This window comes from Coregonus clupeaformis, chromosome 6, assembly GCF_020615455.1.
Source record: "Coregonus clupeaformis isolate EN_2021a chromosome 6, ASM2061545v1, whole genome shotgun sequence".
Lineage (NCBI taxonomy): Eukaryota > Metazoa > Chordata > Actinopteri > Salmoniformes > Salmonidae > Coregonus > Coregonus clupeaformis.
Window position 1 is genome coordinate 46,027,475 of NC_059197.1, and position 13,061 is coordinate 46,040,535.

A 13,061-nucleotide genomic window follows, 5' to 3' on the forward strand; every position below is an offset into this window, starting at 1 on the left:
GAAACACAACACAGACTGGCAGACTACTAATTATGCAGAAACTAAAACATCTCTCTCTCTCTTTCTCTCTCTCCCCATCTCTCCTCCTCTGATTATCTCTGTGCAAACCTTTCCATGTAAGCGGGAAAACCCATTTCGCTGCTCCTCAGCACATGAAGTGTCAGGAAATGGTGAAAACAACAGTATTACAGATAGTAATGTAATTGGTCTACCTACCTGTCGCTATGCCTGGGGCTCCATGCTCCTGCTCTCTGTCATGGCTGGCCTTGTCTCATCACAGGCTCTTAGTAGTGTAATATCCTTCCTGTCAGGGGGATGTTGCTCTCAGAGATAGCTCAATGCGTCACCCTTATAGTTTTGTTGACTATATAATATATGGACCTTTGCCATGTTTCGTGCTTGGGAAAAATACAATTTGCATACACATTTTGAATTGGTTATATTCAACAGATTTACCTACAATTGAGTCAACACACGCATCGTGACATGTAACTGATTACTTCTCCCCCCTCCCAGTCTCAAGGTAATGCTGTCGACCCCTCCCCCTAACGGGGCGCTGGACCTGTCGGGCATCCCCCTGACGGTGCGTGACATGGAGCGCCTGTGTGTCTACCTGCAACGCCACGCGCCCATCATCTGCAGCCTGGAGCTGGGTTTCACCGAGCTCACCGACGACGCCTTCCTCCTCCTCCTGCCCACGCTGGCCGCCCTGCCCCGCCTGGAGACCCTGGCCCTCAATGGCAACCGGCTGACCCGTGCCGTCCTCAAGGAGCTGACGGACAGTCTGAAGGACCCGGCCAGCTTCCCCAGTGTCACGTGGATCGACCTGGGCAACAACGTGGACATCTTCTCCCTGCCCCAGCCCTTCCTGGTGAGTCTGAGGAAGCGCTGCCCCAAGCAGGGCAACCTGCCCACCATCCTGGAGTTTGGTGAGAGCCAGGCCAGCGAGCCCGAGGGGAGGGTGGGGGATGATGACGATGACAGGGATGACATCAACAGGACAGAGAGCATGGATGAGCTGAGGTCGGAGGTGGAGGGGGAGATGGATGAAGAGACAGAGATTGAGGAGATGATGGAAGAGTTGCTGGACTTTGACCTGGAGGTGCAGGGGAAGGAGGACGAGATAGAGGATAGCATGTGGACAATGGAGGAGCAGAGGATGGAAGGAAAGCGGAGGGAGGAGACACGGGGACAGGGAATTAGGAAGATGGTGGGGAAGGCAGAGCTAGAGGAGGAAGACACACAGAGTCAGTCCTCCCACTTGTCATGCTCCAGCCAATCGCAGCATTCTTCTGGAGTGGTTGAGCTGATGAAGGAGGAAGAAGGAGAGGAGGGGACAGATCACTTAGATCACCTGACCTGAGCAAGAGCCCCGGTCCACTCTGCTTGTAACTTCCCCTCCCACGTTTTGTCTAGAATGAGAAGAGAGCAGTACCAGCAAACAGTGAACGTTTCTATTACCTTAGGTAACGTTCTTGGAATGCATAGGTAACCGGAAATTGTTTCCTGGGTTGGACATCTGGGGGGAGGGGCTCTGTCATCTCAACCTTCTGGAATGTTTCCGGAATATCCAACTGATCTGGGTGGACTGTTTGTCCACGGATGCACAGTTTAGGGAGATGACAATCCAGGTTAAAAGAGGAGGACGTTTGTGATAACTCTTATTGTTGTTTCATTATGAATTAGGATTATAATCCCCTGTAGTAAAGAGTAATAGATATATTATATATCAAATGTAGAAAGAAATTACATTTTGAAATGTACATGTGAGTATGTCAAATCTGGCACGTATGAGATGTTTCATTCAGGTTTTACTTCCTGCTAATCCTGTCCTATAGATGGATGAATGCCTATGTGCCTGTCACTTGTTCCCCTGTTGTTTGGGAGACTGTATGTCAGAGAGCGAGACAGACAGACAGACGGCTGACGGACAGACGGACGGATGGACAGACAGATAGGTAACAAGACAGAGGAAGAGCGTTAGACACAGACAGCTTTGGTGTGTGAACAAGATTGCATCTTTCTCTCTGCTCTGATACTACAGTATGTCTGTCTCTCTATCTCGCTGACCAGCACTCTCTTCACCAATCCTACCTACCCAGTATTTTTTATGCATATGCATGTTCGATTTCTGATGTGATGTGAGTGCACTAAGAGTACCTTTAAACAAGTGCTATTGGCGGAAAGAATTGATGGAAACCAAAAAAATACTGGGTGTAAGGCGGGTTGAATGTGAAAGGAAAAGATTCTGACTATAAGGCTCATGATTGTAAAACATGTGAGGGAAGAGTCTGTTGCTGTGACGAAAAGCAGTGTTTAGGCTAAGGAAAAGGGCTTAGGAGCTACGGTGACGGGAGCTACGGTGACGGGAGCTACGGTGACGGGAGCTACGGTGACGGGAGCTACGGTGACGGGAGCTACGGTGACAGTTGTAGTGAACAGAACCATTCAATCAAGATATTATGTAGTTCAGCGCACAGTGCTGAATAACAACCCATCTTTAGTAGCCTCGCTTTTCCCCTTTATCCCTGCCAGTCATGTAGAGTGCACGTATCACTTATCACCGTTGTATGAAAATGTTGAGTAGTATTTTATTGTGTGATTACAACAGTGCCATCTAACATGGACTGTCTCTAGGCTACGGCTATAGAACATTCCCTCATTCTCAGTAAATATGTAGCTCTCACACAGCGTATGTTTTCCCATTTGTAACAACGGACTAATAAAACGCTTTAAGAATTAGGATTATTCGCTTCATCTTCTTTGTTAATTGTGTATATGAGGTACCGTATACCTTTAAGGGCAGTAACATGGGGTTATGTGTCAACTGAGGTGAATGCAATTGGGTCCAGATGTTCAATGTCAGTTCTCAGAAGTGTAATTCCTCAAAACTATTATCATCCCCCAAAAAAGATAGACATTTGTGCTGATAATGTGGTTGTTATACTGTATTCAAATGAGAAGATAGTGGATATACTGTATCTCAACAAACCAATTAGGACCCTAATTCTTATGGTCTCATCGTGTCCAGAACTCTATCCACCATTGCACAGTGCTGCCCCACAAGCACTTTTTGAAGCGTATATTCTGTTCTCAGGTCTACTCCTATCTGAGACTTGTCTTATTAACTCAAGTCTTTCATATTTCAGAGAAAGTCCAGTTGAACACGTTGTGTGTATGTGGGTCTATAGGAGCTGTAATAGATGAGTACACTGTCTGTATTTGCAGGATGTTCCACTGTGTCTCTGATGAATTTTTCTGTGAGAGTGCTTTGTCTGTCTGGGTGCAGTGTCTTGTGTCTCGATGGTTGGTTTTGGGAGGACAGACTCAACTGTCTCTTAGGTCCCCAGACAACGTGTAACAGTCACCATAGACACTGCTGACAGTGACAAGAATTGGAAGACGTTTCTCTGGAACTCAGTCCATATTATCTGTCAAACTGAGAAGATGTGATAATGCAGTTTGTTTCTTTGTATACTTGTTTGTTTGGGAATCTCTGGCACCTCTCTCCTCACTGCCCACAGCACTGTAATTTCCCCTCCCAAACCAGTGGATGATTATTAGTGGAATATTAAAACAAAATAAGCTAAATGTGCCTGAGTTAATGGAGCAGACTAAACGGTTCAAAAATACAAATAAACCAAAGGTGTGTACTGGAATTTCTAGACTTGTGTGTACTTGAATTTTGCTATTATGATATTGAGTGTATCATGGATTTATGAGGATCATCCACAGTTCAAGGATTCTCTCTTTCTCTCTCTCTCTCTCTGAAAGTGAAAAGGGTTATATGATTCTAAAAGCATGTCTATATGCAGCTTTGAGTTCTTTGCTCTCTCTCTCTCTCTCTCTCTCTCTCTCTCTCTCGCTCTTTGTTCCTTGCTCTCTCTCTCAGTTTAGGTGATGAATTGGAAAGGAAAGTTCTGTGTATTTCCATGAAATGAAAACCAAGTGACTTGCTGTCTTGCCAATGTCATGAAATAAAAACAATAAATACTGTATTCTGAAAAGCATATCTGTTTCTTATTTTTCTGCATGTTTTCTTTGTTATAATATCAGTCTTTCCCCTCTTCTTGGTCTCATTGTATTGTAACAGATTATGAAGAAAATGCCTGAGCAGTGAACTGCAGTAAATAATCCCTAATTCTCTGCCTGAAAATATTTAGGAATGTTGCCCTGGACTTCAGCTCCAAAATTTCCTCCGAAGCACTTTTTCCAGAATAACTTCAAATTTTTCCCATATATGGAGTTTCAGTGCTATTTCTTGGATCAATAACTAGAGCAGTCTGTCGCTCCCATTCACACAGACAATGAGCAAACAAATACGTATTTAGTTGGTAACAGAGTTGGAGGTGGACACACATATGTGGTGGGGGTGCTGACCCCATAGCAGACCAGTTGTTCTGTGATTCTCTGCACTATCCATATAGAGTCCAGAGGATATGATACAGTGCTCCAGAGTCAGGGTTTTGTGAGGCAATCTGGGTCATCTCACACTAGGTGGCCACAATAAACTTAGCTAGTTTCCATTGCATCAGTCCAGATATGCAAATTCAGGAAAACCCCAGATGCCTAAGACATATATCCAGGAAAACCCCAAATGCCTTCTTAATCTTTTTTAGTAAGGAGGGAAGAAGAAAATATTGTTGGAAAGGATTTTGGACTTAAAGTGGGTACTTCAAGGGACATTTATGAGTGCCACTTCCTAGGGAGCAATTGCTCCAACTGAACCACGCCAGATCCAGTATTGACATTCTAATGATACCATTGGTATGATGCCCAGAAAAAGACATTGAAAACACATTTTTGGCACCCTTTTGGGTCCCTGGTATTAGACTGACATCTGGTGGTCACTTTTGGAAATATCAAATTGAAAACGGAGCGACTACCTCTAAAAAGCTATTTCTAGTTTTGAAAATGGCCTATGTGGCATCGATATGAGTCAGAAACATTTATTCTAGCTCTGCACGCTACCCGATCGTAATGCCCATGGTCAACATGGTTTGACATTTGATGATATCCCCATGATAGTTAGGGACCATAAGTAAATTACACAATGTACTTTGGACAATATTCTTAAATAACAATACCTCCAAATTTCAATGACATAAAAACGTAAAACAAACTATAAATTGTAGAAATTCATATACAAATATTGAAAGCATTTAATGAGACAACTAAAAGATGTGCAACATGAAAATATTGTCCCATTTACATTGTGTAATTTATTGATGTTCCCTAATTACCCCCAGCGATAGGCTATCCAATGTCAAACCAACCTTGCCATGGTTGCACACTAGCTGGTTGAAGCTAATTCGTGAAAGAAGTTTGCTAGCACTAGCTAGCCTAGGCGACTTCAAGACACAACACCTGGTTAGACAATTTCAAGTTATCTAGAAGGGTGACTGTAACTGTGTACTGTTTTGGGAGAGTGAATGTACAAACCATAGACTGCTTGCCACGTGCGAACACACACACACAAGAGACACCCACATTAAACCACCCCCCCAAGACAACTCTCATTTCTTTACCATGGACGCTGCATTTCTTAATGACCAAATCAGGAAGTTCAGCCCCCTTTTAGGTGAAATAAAGTCAATTGAGACCAAGGGGCCAGAGTTCCGGTCTAGAAGCACAGTTTCGACTGCTCTGACAGACTTGCTTCGGCATTACAGTTTAACTGATGCCCGGCCCAGAAAGACAATTTCCATAGACGGCCACATAGAGAAGTCAGATTAGAAAATTCCTAATAAGACACCTTAGTCATCACCTTTGTGCACAAAACATCCATTGAATTATTCAAATAATTGTCGCCGAGGCCAATGTTTTTTTTCCATCACTCACAGCCCGAAGAGAGAGGCCTTGTTGGACATAGCAGCCAACAGTGCAGGCGACTGCTAACAACTGACTGATCTACAAATCACCTTGCATCATAAATAACGACTCATTATTATTTATAAATCAGTCATTCACAATTTACCCATGATACATCGTGGTTTTGATGCTCCCGAACACGGCCATTAACATTTTATATGCATCCAATGTCTGCCATGTTTTTGGATTACGTGATGACGCCGTCGCTGCTCACGCTGCTTCCTGTGCTAGTGCGCTTGTGAAGTTGGGCCTTGTAAACCGGATATAACCCGGATATAGACGGTCCATGAATTGGCGTATGCTAACGTGAGTAGATTACGTTGAAAACAAAGGTCGGACATCTCGGGGACAGTCTCCAGTTCTTTATGGGCTCTTTCAAGTGGATCACTTTTGTCGAGTCGGTGACCAACGCCTTTCAAAGTGTGATGCATTATGGAGATAAAAAACTGTCCGACTTGCACCTACATGAACTTTACAACAACCATGTGATCAAAGGTCATGACGTTTCAACTTCAGTCGACAGCAATTTTCTGCATTTGCTCATCACCAGCTGCAACCATTACAGTCGCTCTTATCCAGAAAGACTTACAGTAGTGAGAGCATACATTTTAGTACTGGTCCCCTGTGGGAATTGAACCCACAACAACCCTGGCATTGCAAGCGCCATGCTCTACCAACTGAGCCAACACATGCATTGTGGAAGGCTCTATTGTCAACCAATCATTAGGGTGTTTTTCTTTGACCCACGCGGACGTGACCAAAGACGTGACTGAAACAGGAACAGCATTCATGTATACAGTGGATATGTACAAATTAATGTGATATTTGAGTCTCACTCTCACCAATTGATAATACAATGTTCACACATACATTTATTTCGACATCACACAGAAAAACTTTTATAAACAATGGCAACACTGCCATGATACACTGAGCCTTACTGTTGGATAACCACATCAGTGTCCATCTTTCGGCTGGCGCAGATGCACCTCCCCTGACTTCACTCCTTGACTTTCGTCTACAGTCAGTTGCTTCAGCCTTACCACTCAAACAAGCCCATTACCTCATTGATTGAGACGCAAAAGTGAAGAAAACGTTTTAGAGCCAATGTACCTCACTAGATGGGTCTGCCCTGGAATTTGTCAGCTCATACAAATCCCTGGGTATCTGGCTGGACAAGGCACTATCCTTCCACACACACATCAATAATCTTCAAGCAAAGGTTCAGAATAGGCTTTCTCTTCCGGAACAATTCTTCATTCACACACTGCTAAACACACCCTGGTCTAAATGACAATACTCCCCATCCTGGATTATTGGGATGTCATCTACAGGATGGCCCCAAACTCCACCCTCAATAAACTGGACGTACTTTACCACTCTGCTGTACGCTTTGTCACTAGTGCCCCATTCCAAACCAGAAAAAGATGTGTTGGTTGTAGAATCAAAGGACCATTAAAATAAGGGGAGTAGCAGGAAGGAAAATGTAGTGCTCGTCAGGATAGGGAAAGCACGTTTCTGACATCTGTCCTGTCCGTGCTGGGGTCTTGCACTGAATGTCCCGGGAATCTAGGCTGCTGATAGGCTAACATAATAATAATTGGCGTGACCTTGACCAATAAGAACTAAAATAAGTTTAGGACCTTCTGAACGGTGGCTGAGCTGCCTGACAAAAAACACCAGTAGAACGTGCTAGAACGGACTCTCGAGTGGCGCAGCGGTCTAAGACACTGCATCGCAGTGCTATAGGCGTCACTACAGACCCGGGTTTGATCCCAGGTTTGATCCCAGGCTGTGTCACAGCCGGCCGCGACCAGGAGACCCATGAGGCAGCGCACAATTGGCCCAGCGTCATGAGGGTTTGGCCGGCCGGAATGTCCTTGTCCCATCGGTGCATGCATGCTGACTTTGGTCGCCAGCTGTACGGTGTTTCCTCTGACACATTGATGCTTCTGGGTTAAGAGCGCATGTGTCAAGAAGCAGTGTGGCTTGGCAGGGTCGTGTTTCGGAGGACGCATGGCTCTCGATCGTCGCCTCTCCCGAGTCTGTACGGGAGTTGCAGCGATGGGACAAGACTGTAACTACAAATTGGGGAGAAAAATGGGGTAAGAAGTACAAAACATATACAGTGAGGGAAAAAAGTTTTTGATCCCCTGCTGATTTTGTACGTTTGCCCACTGACAAAGAAATGACCAGTCTATAATTTTAATGGTAGTTTTATTTGAACAGTGAGAGACAGAATAACAACAAAAAAATCCAGAAAAACGCATGTCAGAAATGTTATAAATTAATTCGCATTTTAATGAGGGAAATAAGTATTTGACCCCTCTGCAAAACATGCCTTGTTGGCAATCACAGAGGTCAGATGTTTCTTGTAGTTGGCCACCAGGTTTGCACACATCTCAGGAGGGATTTTGTCCCACTCCTCTTTGCAGATCTTCTCCAAGTCATTAAGGTTTCGAGGCTGACGTTTGGCAACTCGAACCTTCAGCTCCCTCCACAGATTTTCTATGGGATTAAGGTCTGGAGACTGGCTAGGCCACTCCAGGACCTTAATGTGCTTCTTCTTGAGCCACTCCTTTGTTGCCTTGGCCGTGTGTTTTGGGTCATTGTCATGCTGGAATACCCATCCACGACCCATTTTCAATGCCCTGGCTTAGGGAAGGAGGTTGTCACCCAAGATTTGACGGTACATGGCCCCGTCCATCGTCCCTTTGATGCAGTGAAGTTGTCCTGTCTCCTTAGCAGAAAAACACCCCCAAAGCATTATGTTTCCACCTCCATGTTTGACGGTGGGGATGGTGTTCTTGGGGTCATAGGCAGCATTCCTCCTCCTCCAAACACGTTGATGCCAAAGAGCTCCATTTTGGTCTCATCTGACCACAACACTTTCACCCAGTTCTCCTCTGAATCATTCAGATGTTCATTGGCAAACTTCAGACGGGCATGTATATGTGCTTTCTTGAGCAGGGGGACCTTGCGGGCGTTGCAGGATTTCAGTCCTTCACGGCGTAGTGTGTTACCAATTGTTTTCTTGGTCCCAGCTGCCTTGAGATCATTGACAAGATCCTCCCGTGTAGTTCTGAGCTGATTCCTCACCGTTCTCATGATCATTGCAACTCCACGAGGTGAGATCTTGCATGGAGCCGCAGGCCGAGGGAGATTGACAGTTATTTTGTGTTTCTTCCATTTGCGAATAATCACACCAACTGTTGTCACCTTCTCACCAAGCTGCTTGGCGATGGTCTTGTAGCCCATTCCAGCCTTGTGTAGGTCTACAATCACGTCCCTGACATCCTCTCTTTGGTCTTGGCCATGATGGAGAGTTTGGAATCTGATTGATTGATTGCTTCTGTGGACAGGTGTCTTTTATACAGGTAACAAGCTGAGATTAAGAGCACTCCCTTTAAGAGTGTGCTCCTAATCTCAGCTCATTACCTGTATAATAGACACCTGGGAGCCAGAAATCTTTCTGATTGAGATGGGGTCAAATACTTATTTCCCTAATTGAAATGCAAATCAATTTATAACATTTTTGACATGCGTTTTTCTGGATTTCTGTCACGCTCGTCATACACAACGGACCAAGGCGCAGCGTGATATGCGTACATCTTTTAATAGTACTTAGCAACAACACAACAAAACGAAACGTGAAGTCCTCGGTCATAACACAAACCTACACGGAACAAGATCCAACGAATCACAAGTGCACAAAAGGCTGCCTAAGTATGGTTCCCAATCAGAGACAACAAGCAACAGCTGATTCTCGTTGCCTCTGATTGAGAACCACCCCGGCCAACATAGAAACACATAACCTAGAACAGAACATAGGAAACGAAACATAGACACTACACAAAGAAACTAACACCCTGGCTCAAAATACAAGAGTCCCCAGAGCCAGGGCGTGACAGTACCCCCCCCAAAGGCGCGGACTGCGACCGCGCCAACATAAACCCAACAGGGGAGGGGCCGGGTGGGCATTCCACCTCGGAGGCGGATCCGGCTCCGGGCGTGACCACCACCCTCTAACAACCCCCCCGTAGCGCCCCTGGTCTGGTCCCGCTGGCCTGGACATCGGTGGAGCGGATTGCTTAGGCTCCGGTGTGGAGCAGCTGACCGGTACCTGACCAGGCACCGGTGAAACAGGCACGGGCTGTGCCGGACTGACGACGCGCACCACAGGCTTGGTGCGGGGAGCAGCAATGGGCCTGACCGGGCTGACGACGCGCACAACTGACTTGGTGCGGGGAGCAGGAACGGGCCGGACCGGGCTGACGATGCGCACCACTGGCTTGGTGCGGGGAGCAGGAATGGGCCGGACCGGGCTGACGACGCGCACCACTGGCTTGGTGCGGGGAGCAGGAACGGGCCGGACCGGGCTGACGATGCGCACCACTGGCTTGGTGCGGGGAGCAGGAACAGGCCAGACCGGGCTGGCTACGCGCACCACAGGCTTGGTGCGAGGGGCAGGAACAGGCCGGGCTGGCGACGCGCACCACAGGCTTGGTGCGAGGGGCAGGAACAGGCCGGGCCGGGCTGGCGACGCGCACCACAGGCTTGGTGCGAGGGGCAGGAACAGGCCGGACCGGGCTGGCGACGCGCACCACAGGCTTGGTGCGGGGAGTAGGAACAGGCCGGGCCGGGCTGGCGACGCGCACCACAGGCTTGGTGCGAGGGACAGGAACAGGCCGGACTGGGCTGGCGACGCGCACCACAGGCTTGGTGCGGGAGCAGGAACAGGCCGGACCGGGCTGTGGAGACGGACTGGAGGTCTGGAGCGAAGAGCTTACACAACCCGTCCTGGCTGAATGCCTATTTTTACACACTCTGTGTGAGGCATCAGCACAGGACGTACAGGGCTGTGTACTCGTACTGGCACTACAGCACGTGACACTGGCGCAGGATATCCGGGACCGAGGAGGGGTACTGGAGGCCACGAGCGTTGAGCCGGCACACTCCGTCCTGGCTGCATGCCCACCTTAGCACGACACGTGCGTGGTGCTCGCACAGGACGTACCGGACTGTGCCGGACCACTCGCGGCACAGTACGCAGCTCCGCATACCTCGGAACCTGCCCAGTCTCACGCTGCCTAGCCTGAATACGGGGAGTTGGCTCTGCTCTACCTCTTGGCTCCGCCAACCTCCCTTCCAGCCCCCCAAACCCGGTGGCCACCTCTCCTAATCCCCAAACTCGCCCCGTAGCTGCCTTCAGCAGCCCCGTCGTCCATGCCGTGTGCCCCCCCCAAAACATTTTTATTGGGGTTGCCTCTTGCGTGTCCGACGTGTGCCCGGTTGGCGCTGCTGCTCCTCTCTATGGCGCGCCTCCACCGTCTCCTCCCACGGACGGCGATCCATTCCAGCCTGGATTTCCTCCCAAGTCCAGGACCCCTGCCCGTCCAAGATCTCCTCCCAAGTCCAGGCTGTCTGCTCCTGGACACGCTGCTTGGTCCTGTTTTGGTGGGATCTTCTGTCACGCTCGTCATACACAACGGACCAAGGCGCAGCGTGATATGCGTACATCTTTTAATAGTACTTAGCAACAACACAACAAAACAACAAAACGAAACGTGAAGTCCTCGGTCATAACACAAACCTACACGGAACAAGATCCCACGAATCACAAGTGCACAAAAGGCTGCCTAAGTATGGTTCCCAATCAGAGACAACAAGCAACAGCTGATTCTCGTTGCCTCTGATTGAGAACCACCCCGGCCAACATAGAAACACATAACCTAGAACAGAACATAGGAAACGAAACATAGACACTACACAAAGAAACGAACACCCTGGCTCAAAATACAAGAGTCCCCAGAGCCAGGGCGTGACAATTTCTTTGTTGTTATTCTGTCTCTCACTGTTCAAATAAACCTACCATTAAAATTATAGACTGATCATTTCTTTGTCAGTGGGCAAACGTACAAAATCAGCAGGGGATCAGATACTTTTTTCCCTTACTGTATATATATATATATATAAAGAATGTGCTTTAACAAAACCCAACACTGTGACATATTAATCCATTGACTGGCCATCCCTACATGTACGACGTCAAACCCACTGGCTCACATTCATATACAAATCCCTCCTTGGTAAGACCCCCCTTTATCTCAGCTCACTATTAAGACTCCCCACCAGCAACCTGAGATCCAGCAATTACATAAACCTGGCAATCATCAAGTCACTCAGTATCTTTGGTGAAACTGATTTTCAATTCTCCGCTGCTAGAGACTGGACCATCCTTCAAAAAACACTGAAACTAAGCTCTTTTGTGACCATTGGTACTTTTAAAAACAAACTGTCTGGGATTTTAAAGGTGCACTATGCAGAAATCGCTCTGCCATTTCCTGGTTGCTAAAATTCTAATCGTTTGCTTAATTTACGTTTATGTGACAAACCAACCAAATATAGTGTAGAGAATCATTGTACCATCCAAACCGCTGTGAAATATATTTTCCAAAACCCAAAATATTGTATTTTCAGTTGTTTAAAGCTGGTGTACAAAACCAAAAGTAAAAGAAGCAAAAATGAAACTTAAGGACATTAAGCATAGAAATAGCCATATAGAACATATCTACTGCTTCTTAGACTTGCTTTCAATTCGAATGACAGATCTATAACTCACTCTTCTATGTGAATTTGGTCGGTCGCCCAAAAAGCTTTAACTGATAACTGCATGTGTTTCCCCCCTGCCTCTTAAATGCTGCCTATTGCTGAATGTTTTACTGACAGTTTTACTGACTGCTCATTATGTGTATTTTGACTGTATTTTGACTGATATTGTTTTACCTATTTGTGTGTTATATGTGCTGTGCCCGCTCCCTGACAGGTCGTCATTGTAAATAAGAATTTGTTCTTAATTGACTTACCTGTATAAATAAAGGTGAAAGAAATACATGTAGTCTGGCATAATTGCACAAATCAGTGGCCTTTAGGCCTAAACCACATAATCTTTTGGATTTATGGGCCATCAAATAGACCACAATTGAGATAATCCATGTATTGGATTAATTTATACAATGTGTACTGTTATTATTATTATTATTATTATTATTATTATTATCATCATCATCTCATATCCTATCATAAATAAAGTAATGTTTGACCTTATCAACATGGACACCCTCATCTGACACGTTTCTACGTATTTCATCAAAACGTCATATCCGGCTAATGGGGTCAGTTTTGTTTCC

The 13,061-nt window shown here is 46.4% G+C and overlaps 1 protein-coding gene across 1 annotated transcript in view; it reads left to right on the forward strand.

The window, feature by feature from the left end:
• The window catches only part of LOC121567459 (leucine-rich repeat-containing protein 75A), a 30,683-nt gene extending 26,673 nt beyond the window's left edge, over positions 1–4,010 (forward strand). The window contains exon 4 of the mRNA XM_041877510.2: positions 517–4,010. Coding sequence (XP_041733444.1) covers positions 517–1,363 — 847 coding nt within the window. The 3' untranslated portion in view covers positions 1,364–4,010. The remainder of the gene's footprint in view (positions 1–516) is intronic.
• The last annotated feature ends 9,051 nt before the right edge of the window (positions 4,011–13,061 follow it).